Source organism: Streptopelia decaocto (assembly GCF_964273445.1).
Source record: "Streptopelia decaocto genome assembly, chromosome: 11".
Classification (NCBI taxonomy): Eukaryota; Metazoa; Chordata; class Aves; order Columbiformes; family Columbidae; genus Streptopelia; species Streptopelia decaocto.
The window spans coordinates 548,525-565,452 of NC_138666.1; the positions used below are offsets into that span (position 1 = coordinate 548,525).

The following is a 16,928-nucleotide window of genomic DNA, read 5'->3' on the forward strand; positions in this document are numbered from 1 at the left end:
GGAGTCAAACCAATAACCACAGCACAGACAATTCTCACCATGCTCCCAGTGACTGCAGACAGGCACTTTCAAGAAAAACGGCCACTTGCATTGTTTCACCATTGAATATCAATACTTACTTCATGGGTAACTTCACACGGGGCTTAAAGTAGGGTTCCTTTTGGTCAGCCAAAAAGATAATCAGCTCATTTCCTGCAAAAGCAAGGAAGACGAATAACAGAGGAGAACTGTAAGTGGCTTATAGACAAAAACAACCTTTGAAAAGCTATGCCACAAATAGTCATTCCTCACAGTAGGAAAACCTTTGAAAGACCCCCATACAACTCCATCCTCCTCATCCAAAGGGGAGCAAAAGGAGTCAATACAACCCATCAACCCCATGCCATCTCACAGGAACACTGATAGCAAGAGCCTTCCATGGGGCTTAGTGTGAGAGCTTTCTCTTTGCTATTGTTATCACATCACTTGAAACACAACTTCCTGTAGCGAGTTAAGAAATAGTACACATGGAAAAATAGTAGGCTTCAGTTCCATACAAACAATTAAAGCTTAAAAGCTAACTCAAATGAATTCTGTTAATATGGCCTCTGACACCACAGGATCTGACACCGCTTTCCCACGTCAGCTGACAAAAGCGCTTTAAGTGAAGTTCACAGAAGTGACCTGGCTCCCTGCAGCACTCCCTCCTTTAGAGGCAATGATACAAGCCACCTTCCTTGAATTATTTCAGGAAGATCTAAATCAAAACCTATAATTTGTGTTTCACAAATAACTGAAATTTGGGAAGGAAAAAAAAAATAACCTGAACAATGAAATGTATTTTCAGTCAGTAAATCACAATACACATGCACTTACTTCTGCAATAATAGTTCACAGCTAAAGAAAGAAATACAGTTTTTTTACTCACCCTTTTTTATGTTTGTTTTCTGCATTCTCCAAGAAACTCACCTCTAGCACCCCAAACTGCAAGAACTAGGTTACCTAATCAGAAATAATTCCATGGCTCCAAACTGGAGCCACCATAGTAGATTCTACGAGCATCATTCTGTGGCAGAGGTCACAGTGAAACTGTGAATACAGTGAACCTGCAGAATACAAACTTCCTGGCTTTGAAAGAAAAAAGACAACTGCCACAAACAGATTTTCCAAGGAGAATATGCCAGCAAATGAGTAAGTGAAAACAAAGCCTTCCAAAATGGACAGGGGCGACTAGTGCAGTCCCATCTGGCACAAAGATAAAGCCTGGCCTGGACTTTCACCTGCCTTTGTATCATCAATGCAGTAAAGTAATAATGATGATGAAAAAACAAACATGGTTTTACATATACCAGGTTCCAAGACAGTCATACCACTCAGAAATTAGATTTTATGCTCACTAAAGGTAGGTTTATGAAAATATCAGCTCAGTGCTCATCAATATTCAAAACAAACTGACTCCTGGAAATTATTAGATGAACAGAAAACAAAATCACTATGCCACTACATCAATCCACAGTGCACTCATCCTAGATGCTATTTGCAGTTCTCATCCTCTCATCTCAACAATAAAGAATAAAGGAAAAAAAGTACATGAGAAAGAAAAAACTGAGCAGCTTCCAGGCAAACAACAATTACGTGGATTAGAAGTCTTGAGCCTGAACACGTGAGTGAGGATAGCACAGAAGTTTTCAAGCTGGCCGGTGCAATGCAGCCGGGTGGGGAACACTCACTCGCTGCCGGTGCTGATGGAAGAGGCACCAAGCACAACCAGAGCTGGTGGGTTACACAGGCCTGCAGCACAATCCCCCTCACCTTCATCACCCCTGGTTTGTGCACACACAAAACAGTAAGTGCATGAACAATTCCATTTATTCACATATATTAGTGTCAGAAATCGGCTAAACCCAAGGCCCGTTGGTAATTTTGAATTGTTCTTGCAACAAGATACTTCCGAGATACTTTTGATACTCTTACATTTAGCTGGTTTACTCTCTTACAAAGGCCTGAGTAACAGGTATCTGAGCATAGGAAACATAACTCTCACTACAATAAAGTAATTAAAGATCAGAAGAGTAATACATATCCAGCAAAAGACCAAAGACATCATCCCAATTTCCTTAGTAAGGGGCAGGATTATGAGGACTGTGCTTCTCTACCAGATCACTGTTGCTCAAAGCCGGGTATTCTCTCCAGCACTCACTTCAGCAGCACTGTTTCCAACTGGCTGCTGTTTACTCTGCTCCTTAGAATCCTACTATTCACAATTGGCTATTACTTTTTTTTTTTTTTTAGAAGATGTTCTATAGATTTTTCAAGCTACTTTTTGTCAACATTGAAATAATGAAAAATGATGTTTTTAAGTGTTTTTAAGTATGTTATTTCTGGCTGATTTTTACGGAGTATCAAACAGTAAAGAAACCAGGAGCCTTATTTCTAAAACTTTTAACTATCCACACCTTTATATGCATCCACCTGGAAAATAATGAAAATTAACTCTCTTATCATTGATGTTCATTTAAAATCTAATCTTTCAGGGCAATTCTTCAGAAGATGAGCTAGTGGAGCATTTTCAAGAAGCCATACATTTAAATATCGCAACTAGATGGGAAATTCACTCACACTTTGTCAAAGCTATTTAAAGAAACATTTTTGAGACAGAAGCAATAAAACCGGTAAATTTGGGCATAAATTTATTATCTTAATGTGTAGCTTTAAGTCAGTAAAATAATCCAAGATTAATATCTGCAAATAACACTGACCACCAATAAATAAGCTCTGATTTGGGGTGTGCTCAGATCTGAAGCCTAAACAGAAACCCATGGCAGATGAGACCTGCATGGAACTGATTTATCCAGCCTTCCACCTTAACATAATGTTTAAAGTAGGATAATATTTAATTTATGCTCCTTACAACTGTGAAACACTCGTCTCTGTCTCCCAAAATATTGTGAAAGGAGAAAATTAATCCAATTTCAAACAGTCATTAGAATATTTCACAACCATAAGTTCAACTTCAAAGACAAATACTCCTCACGCTATACAAAGCCAGGTTGTAGTGCAAATTGCAAATATCTACTTCCATACAGAAAGTACCTCAGGAGCAAAAAAAAGTCGAGTTTAGTCTGGGAAATAATTTAATCGCCTGCCCTCATCAGCACTGCGGACAGAGCCGAATGCTGAGGGAGGTGAAGAACCAGCAGCTCCTGGGCCAGCGGCCACCGGGCTGGGGGGACCGGGACCCCAAGAGAGCCCGGCCCTGCCCAACAGGAACAGGATCCCAGAGTGTCAGGGGCTGAAGGGCCCTGGAAAGCTCACCCAGGTCAATCCCCCCATGGAGCAGGAACACCCAGATGAGGTTACACAGGAAGGTGTCCAGGCGGGTTGGAATGTCTGCACAGAAGGAGACTCCACAACCCCCCTGGGCAGCCTGGGCCAGGCTCTGCCACCCTCACCCCCAACAAGTTGCTTCTCATCTTTCAGTGGAACCTCCTGTGTTCCAGTTTGCACCCATTGCCCCTTGTCCTGTCCCTGGTTGTCACCAGAAGAGCCTGGCTCCATCCTCCTGACACTGCCCCTTTCCATACTGATCCCCATGAAGGAGGTCATTAAAGTGGCCGCTCCGGTGTCACCGTCCCCGCCCGCCCCGGGACGCACCTCAGCAACCGCCCCACAGCACACGGGGCCCCGGGCGCTCCCGCCCTCCCGAGCGGCGCCGCTCCCCGCTCCCTCACCGCCTCGCAGCACGAACAGGTCCGTCTGCTTGTCCGAGTTGAAGTCCCCGAAGGCCGCCAGGGTCCCGTAGGCCTCGCTGCCGAAGAGCTGCGCCGTGACGTTCTGCAGGGCCGCGCCGGGCGCCGCCAGCGCCAGCAGCAGCGCCAGCCCGAGCGCGCCGGGCCCCATCCCGCTGCGTGCGGCCCGGGCCCCGCGTCACTTACGGCAGCGCAGGGTGTGCCCGCCACAGGGCCGGCCCGCTTCCGGGACTGACCCGGCGGCTTTGCGACAGCGGCGTGACGGCCCGAGCGAGTGTCTTTACGGCTGGCGCGGGCAACAGGCGAGGTCGCCGCCCGGCTGCTGGCGGTGGGCGAGGGCGGCCCGGGAGCGGCGCGGCGAGCGGCGGCAGCGGCGGGACCTCGGCGGGATGGCGGCGGCAGCAGCAGCGGCCTCTGCGGCCGCCCATTTGGCCGATGTGAGCTGGAAGATGCTGGAGCTGCGGGCTCGCTCTAAACGTTCAGGTCTGAGCTCTTGGCTCCTCTGCTCGCAGCGCCTCTCCCCTGCTCACTAACGGCCCCGGCCCCGCTCTCCGGCCCTTTGCCCCCGCCCGCCCCGAGCTCTGCCCGACCTGTGCCTGCTCTGCCCTCCCCTCAGCTCGCCCGTCTCCCCGGCCCTGCCCGCCCGCTCCCGCTGCCCAGAGGCTGCTCCACGGCCCCGGGCTCTGCCCGCTCCTCGGGCCCGGCGGGCGCAGCCGGGAATCCCTCAGGGCAGCTGGAGTCCCCTCGGGGCAGTGGGATCCCCTCAGGGCAGTGAGATCCTGTCAGGGCCGCTGTGATCCCCTCAGGGCAGTGGGGTCCCCTCAGGGCAGTGAGATTCCCCCCCTCAGGGCCGCTGTGATCCCCTCAGCGCAATGGGATCCCCTCAGGACAGTGAGATCCTCTCGGGGCCGCTGTGATCCCCTCAGCGCAATGGGATCCCCTCAGGGCAGTGAGATCCCCCCCTCAGGGCCGCTGTGATCCCCTCAGGGCAGTGGGGTCCCCTCAGAGCAGTGAGATCCTCTCGGGGCTGCTGTGATCCCCTCAGGGCAGTGAGCTCCACTCGGGGCAGTGGGATCCCCCTCAGGGCCGTGGGCCGGTTGGTCACAGTACTGCTGCTGCGGGCTCTCCCGCGGTGTCCCTGGCCGGGTATCCCTGGCCCGTGTCCCTGGCCCGGTGTCCCTGGCGGGTGAGGGGACTGACAGGTGTCGCTTGGCAGTGCGGCTGTAAGAGGAGCTGCTCAGGGCCTGCTGCTGCCTGCGGTTTATAGAGCTGTCGGACGGAGGAATTTTAAAATTGCAGGCGCTTACACTAAAGTACTAGCTTTTGCCAGGTTTGCCTTAGATAAAGTTTGTTGTTTTGTTTTTTTAATATGAGAATTTCTTGTTCTGAACTTGGGTTGCTACATTCTGGCCTAAATGCAAGGATGATGTTTACCGAGTGGGCTTGCATTTCCAAAGTTCAAAAAACTACATATTTCTTTTTTTTTAAATAAAATACAGTCTTAGTATGGCTTTAATTGTTAATGTTCTAAAGAAACAGTTTTCCAAATGATCCCTGTGGTGTTTATTTATATATGTGCTTGTAAAACTCAATCATTATTTCCTTATTTGCATATTTGATTAGTTGTATTGTGGTAGAGACCGATCAGTCAGTGTGAAAAGAAAACGGGACTTCATGAGGGCTCTCATAAACAAAATTGATTGATTAAAGACTGGTCTGATTCATATGGCTTTAAAAATTCTGCTTGTGTATAGTATTAATTTGCAAAATACCATCATTAAGATTGTCCAGTAAACGAGTTCTTACTTTGTGGCCAATTATGATGACATGGTACTGTTACCTGAAAATTGATTTACAAATATAGCTATGGAGCTCTACAAAATAAAGTCTGGAACCTGCACGTTTGGAGTTTGTGAGTCCTTAGCCATAAGGCAACAGGTTGACTTTGGGCTTCCCATGTGGGCCCTGAGGCTGTCCGAGGCATTTGGCAGATTTTAAATGCTTTTAAATGATTGAGTTTTTTTCTGCCTTCTACTTTTTTGTTAAATGTCTAACAAAGTGTCTTCTGGGATAATGACAGGTTATTGTAGTTCACTTCCTTCTTTTCCTGTTCATAGGGATTTTGTCGTTTATATAGTAGCTGAAGAAATTCGTTTACTGAAGAAGTAAAGACAATTTTAATTTAAATGCTTTTCTGATATAAGAGATTAATTTAAAATCAATTTTTTATAGAGCCTTTCGGTTAACATTCCTATCTAAAAATGAAGATTATGTTCCTGTTTCTCGAATTTACTCCTGCATCTTTATAAGAGTGTTGAAATTTATATAACTTCAGAGGTTTTCTACTTCCTTTCTGGCACTGTCAGAAAGAGACGTGGCTGGTGTAATCACTGAAAGTGGCTGAACCTCCTCCTGCTGTTCTGAATTGCCTGATGTCTGTGCTCCAGACTCCCGGGTTACAAACAGTGCTCTTTGTTTTGATGATTTTTTAAAGTATGATGCTTGGGGTAAGATATAGTAAACATGAATATAGATTCATGTGCATGAAATGAGGGAGTGACTCATGTTTTATAGCGAACAGCAAAGTACCATGTAAGACCCTGTCCTGTAGGAGGTAATCCATATCTTCAGGTTTATGTATATTAAATGTCGAATTTCATTTTTGCCAGTAAAAACAAATTTCATTGAGAATTTTTCTTTTATTCCTTGACAATTAACAGTCAGGAGCAGATTGCAAAGATACTCAGTAGTTGGCCAGCCTGCAGCCCCTGAAATTTAGGTTACTTTAAAAAACATAAACTTCTTTAAACATTTGGAAGAAAATTGTTATCATAATTACAAACTGTTTTCTTATTTTACATTCCCAACTGAAAGCTATTCTGTTTTGAATAACCGAGATATTCAGTACCATAAGCAATGGTATATGATGACAAGAACCATCCTAGTGTTAATTCTACATGGGATAAAAGCAGTACTATGCATAAGCAGAATTTTAGCTCCCCATGTTTGCTATTACTTAACACTTCTATATGCACTAGTTAAGTCAGTATTTTTATTTGATCTTGAAATATATAAAATAGCTTTTATTTAGCACCTGTTGACGTTAGTGGCAAATTCCGTATTGAATAAAAAAGCTACAGTCTAGTGTCCAAAAATGGAGTTTCTTTAAACCATGTCATTTCACTCATATAAGTTTTATGGGAGTAAAAGTAAGATAAAACCAATTTTTAGGGTAGAAGAGGGAAACATAAAACATAATGAAACTTTACTACCCTTTGTGCTGTGCACTCTGTCATGTTAATAACTCCACTAACATTGCTTTCACTTAATTTAATGCTGATTGCCTTTAACATTTACTAAACAGTTTTGAAAATTGCTGTAGCTTAGCCTGAGCCGTTTGTGATTAGCTGCACCAATTTGAAATGGCCAGTTTGGATGATGACAGAACCCCTGCGCATGCTTTTTTAAAATTTGGTAAGTGTGCAGTTCCATGTTTTGTTTTTGTTTGTGGCTATTTAACTCGACAAAAAATAATTGTGTGTTTTGTGTTTTGTGCAGTGTCTTGTGCAAGCAGTTTTTTAGCACTGTACGGTGGAGCTTAAAAATTTGAGCTCTTTCAGTGAAAATTTCTGAAAATTAGAATCTCTTTAGGTTGAAATCTACTGTTCGGATCTTCCTATTGTGTTTGTGGTTTGTGTTCTTGTAAGTATCTCTAAGTGCAACAATCTCTGAACTCAAACTTCTCTTTTAAGACGATGGTTATGTGAAAGGTGCACTAAAAATTGTGTTCACATTTATCTCCTAAAAATACCCAACATGAGTGTTTTAGAGAAAAGAGGTAAAATTTCCAATAAGTCAGTGATTGTTCCAAATCGTGTTTTGGAAATTAAGTGGAAGCAAGTTAATGCCCCTTGGCACAGTTTCTCTTTAGGGGCAACAGAAGCTAGAATACATGAAGTTGTGAAAACCAGTCCTGGTTTAGCTCGTTATATTTGAAAAGAGTTGAACTGGAACAAATGTGTCCGTATGTGAAGGCAGCTGGTCTGGAGAAACCGTACAGGACTGTGGTTTGGTGTGTGAACCCGTGAGCAGAGCGAGTGCCGGGGGAGGTGGCCAGGCCACAGGTGTCACTGAGCACCCTGCCCTGCCCTGGCATTGCTGCTCTGCCTCTTGTCATGTCAAAGGACACGTGAAGTGTTGACATTGTAATAAAAAAAATACTTTTTCCTAATTATAATATTCTATTGATATTTGCTTTTTCTGTTGATATGATGCAAACCAAACGTTTTTAGTAATTTTAAGAGCTATTGTTTAGAGTTCTCAGAAATAGCAATGGTTGCCTTGAATATGCTGAATGCTTTCCTGCCTTGTAGCATTTACAAGGTTTCTGTGGGAGACTTTGGCTAAGTGAAGCCCCTGTGTACTGGCATAACCATCAATGCTTTATTTCTGGTGTTTAGTAACTTTGGTGTGGTGTTAGTTACTGTGAATCCTGAAATCAGTAACTTCTATTAAGTATAATGTACTGCAGAGAGAAATCACTTCAGATGATTAGGAAACAGAAAGGACAAAATAAATTGGTACCATTTTTTTCTTTCTCCATGAATTTCTAATTGAATTATGTGCACAACCTAACACTTGATTTTTCGTGATAAATGACGGTTGAAAAGTTTTGTCACTTTAAAATTATTTAAATGGAACTATTACAAGATTTTACTAATTTTTAGCTGTGTTGTTATCGTCACTCAACCTAGGTAAGCCTTTCTACCTCGTGTTTACTCCTACTGTTTATTCAGATAGAGGAATACCATAGCACCTCTCTCTTCTTCCTCCCCCAGCTGCTCTCCTGGGGTTTCCTTGCTGTGTTTTCATTGAATTGTAGAACAGTTCGGTTTGGAAGGGGTGTCAGGAGGTCATCTACTCCCACCTCTTGCTCAGAGCAGGGGCACCTGTGAGGTTGTATTTTCCTCCTGGATGTAGTGATTAAAAAAAACCCCTTAAGTTCATGGAATCAGCGTTTGGATATTTACATATGTGAGAAGTGAGTTTTCCTTCCAGTAGAGGTGCTTCTGAAAACTATTTTCTGATATCGCATTGCTCATCTACATGGGTTTGGACTTAGAAGCAGATACATTTCATGGCAGACAGCTTTTAGAATAAACTGCATTGTATTCACCAGTGTTCCTCTTCAGTTCTGTATTGAGTCTGAGCTCAGGAGAGATTGCGGGAGAAGTCTCAAGGGAAAGGAAGTGTGATTTTGGGAGGATATGATTTGTTTGTGTGATATAATTTCTTAAACTTTGCCGTGTGAAGAAATAAAATCCTCTTGGGTCTCAATGGCTTCTGTAATGTGAAGATGTGTTGCCCATATTAATGTTGTGTGATGAAAATCATTGTGGTCTGAGATCCATAACTTGTTCTTATCTCAGGTATTGATTTCCATCCAGAACTAGTGTTGCATTAAAGCACTGGGGTCAGTTTTTGTCCTCATCCCGCTTAGAAAGAAATATGGTATTCTCAGCTTTTTTTTTTTCTTTTTTCCTGGTCTGTGCTGATTTAATTTTGCAAGTAAACTTATTTTCTTTTGTTCTTCTGACATAGGAAGGAAATAAAATTCTTGCTGTGTTGTTTCTATTTGTTTGTGATTAAACTTGGAGGGAGTGGTTCTTGTTTGTTGTGTGGTTTGTTTTTTGACTTTTGTTTTTTGGTGGTTTTTTTTTAGATTCTGTACTTTGAAAAATCTGGATACTGAATCTTTGTTGAAATATGCAAATCTTTATCCATAGGCTAGGTCCAGAATTGCATTCTGATGCCTATTTTTCTGTAATAACTGCAGTTACTGGCATCTTGAAGGATGTGTGGTGTTCAGAGCCTCCATATATAAGAATTTGGGAGCAGGGTTTCAAAATGTTGGCCATAGCTTTTAAATCTAAATATCTAGGCAGTTTATAGCTCTTCCCTGAAGAGCAATTAATGCTAATCTCAAATATAACTGGAATAAAATGGAAGTGGATGGGAAAGTACCTTAACATCAGGATGACATAATGTTCTCACCCTCCAGAGGCTGTATGTACACAGGTATTGACACTGCTAATAGCTGTCCTCAGAGAGGTCATTTTCTTCCGTTCTGTGTTCTGCTTAGAAGAGAGAATTAAATTGTAAATTTGTCCTGTAATTGTTGTACATTCGAGTTTGATCTGCTGGATGTTTTCTTACAGTTTTCATGTCTTAACTAAGTCAGAAATATCTTGGCTGTTTATTACTTTAATTCGACACTAGTAATTGATGTTCTGTTATCAGTTATTGGGCTGTTTCAGATTTCTTCCTGTTCTCTGACATTTTGAAAGGAAATGACTGTCCTTTCTAGTAATTCTTCAACTTGAAGAATAGTGAAATCATATTACTCTGGAACCTGTAAGTGGTAGGAGATGAAAGGAGATTAGTTTTTGATTCAAAATATGTATATAGTGTATTTAGTCAGTGCAAGACAAACAGGGATTTAATTGGACTTGGGATAAGGATTTTGAGTGTTCTCTTTTAAGACATTGAATATATTAATGCAGGAAGTAACACTTTGATTTCCTGTTGTATTTTTTTAAAGTATTTTTTGAAGTAGTTACTGGCTTGCACCTGTTCAGTTCTGACACAAGGAAACAAGGGGCATATTTCATTCTTTGTGGAAGAAAATCTGAACTACCATATATCCTATTTAAATTTTGTTAGGGTTGTTACATTGGCATACAGCCGAAGGAATATTAAACCAACTAAATATATATTTTTTAGTCCTTCCTAGCACATCTGCTTATTTACCTAAAATAAAACTCACACTGTGTGGTTACAAATGAAATGAGATATTTATGAAAAATAGTATTTGAAATTAATGTCCTCATTCTGTTTGTTCTGAATGCTACCGTACAAATGAGAACTCAAGGGTACTATTTACTTGTGTCATTCTTTTATGTTTAAGTGTTGCAGCATCTTGCTGCTGTATTTTTTTTCAGCTTTAAAACGTATTTTAATATGTAATTGAAAATTGCTTTCTATGGCAGGTTTTTGCCTTGCTGAAATGAACTGTTAAATGGATTTTGGAGAAGAGAATAGATGGGCTTTTTTTAGCTATCCTCAAAATAGCTTCCCCTGGGTTCTGGTCTGGTTGCAGAGCCCATGGAAGGAGCAGCTTCGCACCTGTCCTGTTCGCTGCCTTTTGATTCGCTTGTGATACCAATGAAACGTAATTTACCACAGGAGTTGTCCAGCGGAATGCAAAACATTAACTACGATATATAGGTGCTAAGGAAGAATTAAAAGAGGAGTATGTGGAAAACTTTGATTTTGAGTGTTCCTTTAAGCAAGTTCTCCTACTTGGAGAATGAGAACTTCTAAGAAATACTTTCAAGGAATAAAACTCTACTTTTTGTCAATTTTCTTGAACTTTGCATTCGTTTCACCTTTCTGTTTCATCAGCAGTTTACTCTGGCGGTTTCAGTTTATTTCTGATAGTAAAGTTTTGAACTTCTAAAATAATATCATTTGTAGATGGTGGTGGTGCTTTGACATTTTCATGTTCGTTATTCTGTTCAGTCTTCTCTCTGCACAAAGTTGAAATATTTGAATGCTCTGAAATAGAAGAATATACTTTTTGTTCATGATCACTTTATTTTGTTTCTCTGTTGGCCGCAGAAGGTCACAGATTGTCTGGTAAGTATGTAAATTAGAGCAATTTTCTTTTAGAAATCTTGAGTTGTGTGTGTAAGTGCATGTGCCTGTGGATCCTCAGCAGTTTTCCATGGTGTAGTACTGGGGTTAACAGTCCGCAGGAAATGGACATTCTGGACCTTGTTCACACACAAGGAGCTGTGGACTATGTATGGCTTATACAATTAACAAATCTAAAAGTAAGGATCTTTATTTTGCCTTTGGAAATCTAGTAAGTAAATATTTCTCATTGATTTGCTACTTTTTATGCAATAAGTGACTTACTGAAGACTTTTTTTCCTGAACATATTCTGTCCTTTCACTGAATCACCTTATAAAATTACCGTTACTGCAGGTCACTGTATTTGGTGGTTTTGCAAGATAACAGGATTAATCATAACAACATAAATTACGAATCTTCTAACAGGCAGGAATTCCTAGGCAAAAAGAAGTAGAAAAATAAAATTGGCTTGAAAAAATGGTTTAAATTGGGTTCAGAATGTTGTTTTTTAAACAGAAGACTCAAAAGATTCAAAAGGCGCGATGTGTTTCCTTTTCTATTACAGAGCAACTTTATTTCTTTTAGCTTTGTTTTTCTTTCTTTTTTAGGCAACCGAAATGAATCGGGTTCTCTGTGCTTCCCACTCAGGCCCTTTCCCCACATACACGTGTTTAAACTCTGGGCGTGTGTGAGCAAAAGCTTCCCCTTTTTTGGATTCAAGAAGGAATCGACTGGGCTTATTGTGGGGTGGGGGAAAACAAGGTCAGGATGGGGAAAACCTTCCTGGTGTTGTACATACATGTTCACCATTTTAGAAGACAGGTAGGGAAGTAATGGTAAATTTGGGCTCCTTTTGTCCCTCTTCCTTCTATTTTTCTACATCTCTTTAGGAATTCTGTCTGTAGCATACTTAATTGCCAAGAAAATGGTCCTAGAAAGTTCTTAGCAATAGTAGAATTCTTAAACTAATTCTGATCTTGATTTTGTTTTTCCTCTTCTTTTTTTTTTTAGGTTCAATTTATGAGCCACTTAAAAGTATTGATCTTCCAAAACCAGAGGGAGAAAGTCTGTGGGATAAATTAGATCATTACTATAGAATTGGTAAGTTAATAATTGTTCCTACCATGAGAGATTTTCAGTGTAACTTACCAAAATATTTACGGTAATGGTTATGACAGTAATTAGCTTTGTCTTAAAATAATATCTGCAGTCTTTAATAAAGATTTTATTCTCTGAAAAGTAAAGGGTTTTGTCATTACAATTCCTCATAAGATTCCTGTTATAATATAATGCATGTATTTGGATATTTCATACCTTGCTTGAAAAATCGTGACCTGTAAACAGTATTGGAAATTATCTGCATTTGTGAAATGGTGGAATAGATTCTGAGTTGCAGCTGATGGTCTTGGATGGGGAATGGTGAAGGTAATCTGCTGACAGTTTTTGATGCTTGAACTAACCCAGATATTAATTGGAATTGATATTTACGTGTTATCATTGCTGTATTATTCCTCCTTGAGGATAGTTTCCCAAATTTCTGCTGGGAGTTTAGAAGGTGCAAAAACTGGAGGGCTGAATTGCACTTCTTGCTGCAAATGACAATGTTTATTAGAAATCTAGTCCAGCTGTAGGACTGGATTTACAATTCTTTTGGATGAAATGGTAGCCCAGTATGGCAGTGTTAGCCAGGTGCAGCTGAGGAGAAAGTTCAATGGAAAAAGCTCTCTTGCAGTACTTACTGCAGTTTGACAGGTGATCGGTGAGGGGTTGCTTTGTTGTTATTAATGGTGCTGTCATGTACTTTTGTGCTGAAATTTTATCTGTTTGCTAACCTATTTTAAAACAACTGTAGTGTTCTCTTGTCCTGATGAGAACATTTTAAGCCAAAACCATGCCCTTTAAGGAACCAATGGTTTGTTTTGATTGTTGGCGGGTTTGTGTTACAATGAAGTCCTGCCTGTGTTCTAAAATCAGTTTCTTTAGAGCCTGTGCAATTGACTATTTGAAATTTAAGAAAGGGTATAGAATAGTGAACAATTTTGACATCATTCTAAAAATGCGGGATGAGACTCCCTTCACCCAAATCCCTTTTAAAGAATTATCTATATTGTCTTTTCCTGGTAACACTTTATCAAAGTTATGGTTAGAAGGTATTAAGTCACTAAAGAATATAATGCAAAAAGTCATAAATCCCTATAACTTTTATTTTAAATACTTAATTTCTAATACAAAGACAATAAAGAGGCTTTTAAAAATTGAAGCTTGATAATATGCTGAAAAAAACAAACACACACACAGCTGTTTTCTTCTGGACAGGTTATTGTTCAAGGATCTTAAGCCAAATTTCAGTCTTGTACCATGCTTGTTATTCTACAGCTTTAGGACAACTATTCACAAAATGCAAAATATTAAAGTAGAAAAAGGAAGAAAGCAATATTTAGGGTTTTTACTGATGTGCTTTTGACAGCCTGAAAACTCCTGCCTTGTTCCATTTTTAAGTCAAGGTACTGAGGTCAATAATTCTAGTCATCCTTTCTCCTCACTTATGTATTCCTTTCCTTTTTTAAACATATTGATACAATCATTTGACCTAAGTTAAACTTCAAGTTTTATGTAACTATTTAAATCATTTAGTGGAGGCAGCAGCCATACGGTAGCTCTTTTTTTTTCATAAAAAGGAAATTAGTTGGTTGCATTATAGAGATTTTAAACAGAGTGGGTTGTACTGGAGCAGAGCCATGTAAATAGCTATGAATACTGATTTTTTTTAATATAAAAATGTCTATATTGACTGAAACACCAACAGGATAAAAAATTTTGTGTGTGTCTCTCTCCTTACCTTTCTTTCTCTTTGTTTTTATGTTGTGCAGGGTCTAACAGGTTGTTCACACGTTGATTTGCTCCTGAAAATCTATTTAGAAGCTGGAAGAAACTTAAGCATTGTTAATACCGCTTTTCCTTTTTCCCTTTTTCCAGTTAAGTCAACGTTGCTGCTTCATCAAAGCCCAACCACAGGTCTGTTTCCTACAAAGACATACGGTGATAACCGCAAGGCAAAAGTACACGACAGTCTGTACTGTGCGGCGTGTGCCTGGGCCTTAGCCCTTGCTTACAGGTGAGTCAGTTCTAGACTCCCGTCTCTGCTGTGCTGCGTTCCGTTGTGCAGTGCTCTGGGAATGATTTAAACGATGAAGCTGTATTGAAAATAGTTTGGTAAGCACATAGAGATGGTACACGTTTCCATGTCTCAATAAAAATACTTATGTAGCTACTAGGTTAAAAAATGGCACTCTACTTTTGCTAAGTGTGTTTTCCTATAATTTTATAGGTACCAATGTTCTGAAACAGAGGAATTAATGTGTGCTATTAAAAACAAAGGCTTTTGTGGCAAATTGTACTGAAGAAATTATTCTCTTTTAAAATGCAGCAGGAGAGTTGAGAGCAGAAGCAGGCTTGTTGTGGGTAGAAACACTCTGGGTACTCACAAGAGAATGAATCCTTGAATGCCGAGAAATGTATAGTTGGGAAATAACAATGGCTGTGTTCCTCGCTAGGTGCAGAGCCTGGGCAGGCTCCTTTCGCTCTTCTTATTTTCTGCTGCTTCTGTTTTCACTGTTGACTCGTTAGAGAAGCCGCTCAGGAATGTGTGTGGTGTGGGGCGACCTTCAGAGCGCTGGGCGAGTTACCTCCCTTCATAAGTCACTCTGCTTTAGGACGGATAGCTATGGAAATTGCTTTGTGAGATTTACTATTCCTTGTTTCCAACCTTGCTACCCCGGCCACCCAGAAAAACACAGACCGAGGCAATGATAACTCAAATGTGGTGTATTTAAGAAAGACGATGGTGTGCAAATAGTGAATAATTTACTCTTTTTCCTAATCAACTCCTTGTACTAATGTAGTGATCATATTCTTGGAAAAAAATTTAGTATATTTTACAAAAGAAGGGCCAGAAATAATATGGGGAGCTACTGTTAAGGTAAAGATTACTTGTTTAGCAGATAAATAAATCTGAGTTTCTTTTTTGTCTCCATTTATTGCTTTAGATTTTCTCTTTGACAGCAATCTGAAAAAATAGCTATTAACATTGTCCTCTAGGAAAAGTTACAAAGTGGTACTTTTTGAAAAAGCAAACCTAGAGAGACCTGTGTTTTCTTCTGGAGATACCATGCCTGAGATCTAATGGGTTTCAAAATTTTGAGAAACTAGCAAAAATTATACAGAAGTCAACATTGAGAATGTGTAATTATTACCTTCGTTTCTTATACTGAAATCTTTGTGTCTTGCTTTGAATTCATTTTTCTGTTGGTGAAATAAAAGCATTTGAAAACAAAATAAATAGAAAAAATAGTAGGGAGAATAAAAGGGCGAGGGGTGATTGTTTTTACTTTTCAGCAACTCCTAGGAGAGAGCATGGCGTAATGTAGCCCAAGTTATTCAGTCTTTAATTTCCAATATGTGGAATCATAGAGGATGATCTGCGCTGGGCAACAAATTTTCTTTGATGGGCGAAGGTTGATGATTGAAGTCAAGTGAATGGCTGAAGTCTGAGAGGAGCCGAGGCGCAGGGCTCCCGCGGCAGGCAGCGTGAGCTCCCGGGGCAGATTGCTGTGCCAGGCGCAGGCCAGCGCTGCTGTTCGCTGTCATAAAAGAGAGATTTCTTGAGAGCACACTAAGAAAACAAACACTGCTGCTGTGAATAGAGGAAAAATGTTGTAACGGGAAAACTTCAGGGATGTTTCATGTGCTTCGTATTGCTCTTTGGATTTGTGATAAAGTTGAGAATATTAATTTTGTGTTATCTGGTTTTGTTTGTTGTGGGGTTGCTTTAGCTCCCCCTTGTTTGAACTTTGTTATTGAAAGCAAGTACATTTCTTGTAGCTAAAGTTATTATTTAATTATGATTTTTGAAGCTATCACTACCTTCCCAATTTTCAGTTTAGGCAGCAGAACCCCAGCATAAACTACTGACCTGTTAAGTGTGCTTCCTTTGCAGTGTAGTTGCCGTCCCTTACCTCTAACCAAATTAGTAACAGCTATAAGGTGGACTGAGAAATAGCAATGAGCATATTATGCTGGTTTGCATATTTGTATCAGAGACGTGTTGTTCTAAGTTACAAGTGTGTAAGAAAACATTATTTTTACCTGGAAAGGCTTAATCAGACATGGAGAACTGAAAAAGACAGGACACGGGAATGCAATGATCGAGGTTTTTACACACAACACATTTCTTCTAGTTAAAATAACTTGGGATCTATCATTAATTTTGATATATGTTTAGGAATATAATGATTGTGAGTGTTCTTTGATTTCACAGTATAAAAGTACTAAGGTATCGTGAAACAACTTTCTGGCCATTTGGAGTGGTTAACTTTCAGACTCTTGTATGCACGGCTGTATTTTATCAACATCACCAGGAAAGTGACTGCTTGATTATGAATGGCAGATATTTTGTAGCGTTAAGGAGAAATGGCCTTTTTGTTCTGGATCTCTCAGGAACATGG

General features: G+C 40.4%; 2 protein-coding genes across 5 annotated transcripts in view; one reads left to right on the forward strand and one right to left on the reverse strand.

The window, feature by feature from the left end:
- ITFG1 (integrin alpha FG-GAP repeat containing 1) overlaps positions 1–3,972 on the reverse strand; it is an 87,272-nt gene extending 83,300 nt beyond the window's left edge. The window contains exons 1-2 of the mRNA XM_082062842.1: positions 3,711–3,972; positions 120–192 (exon numbers count right to left, since the gene is read on the reverse strand). Coding sequence (XP_081918968.1) covers positions 120–192; positions 3,711–3,879 — 242 coding nt within the window. The 5' untranslated portion in view covers positions 3,880–3,972. The remainder of the gene's footprint in view (positions 1–119; positions 193–3,710) is intronic.
- A 99-nt stretch (positions 3,973–4,071) lies between these two features.
- PHKB (phosphorylase kinase regulatory subunit beta) overlaps positions 4,072–16,928 on the forward strand; it is a 79,099-nt gene continuing 66,242 nt past the window's right edge. For 2 of the 4 annotated variants that reach the window (XM_082062837.1, XM_082062838.1), the window contains exons 1-3: positions 4,079–4,211; positions 12,436–12,525; positions 14,401–14,539. In XM_082062837.1, coding sequence (XP_081918963.1) covers positions 4,118–4,211; positions 12,436–12,525; positions 14,401–14,539 — 323 coding nt within the window. In that variant the 5' untranslated portion in view covers positions 4,079–4,117. Of the gene's footprint in view, positions 4,212–7,110; positions 7,203–12,435; positions 12,526–14,400; positions 14,540–16,928 lie in introns of all 4 variants that reach the window. The other 2 variants (XM_082062840.1, XM_082062839.1) reach the window with 2 other exon arrangements.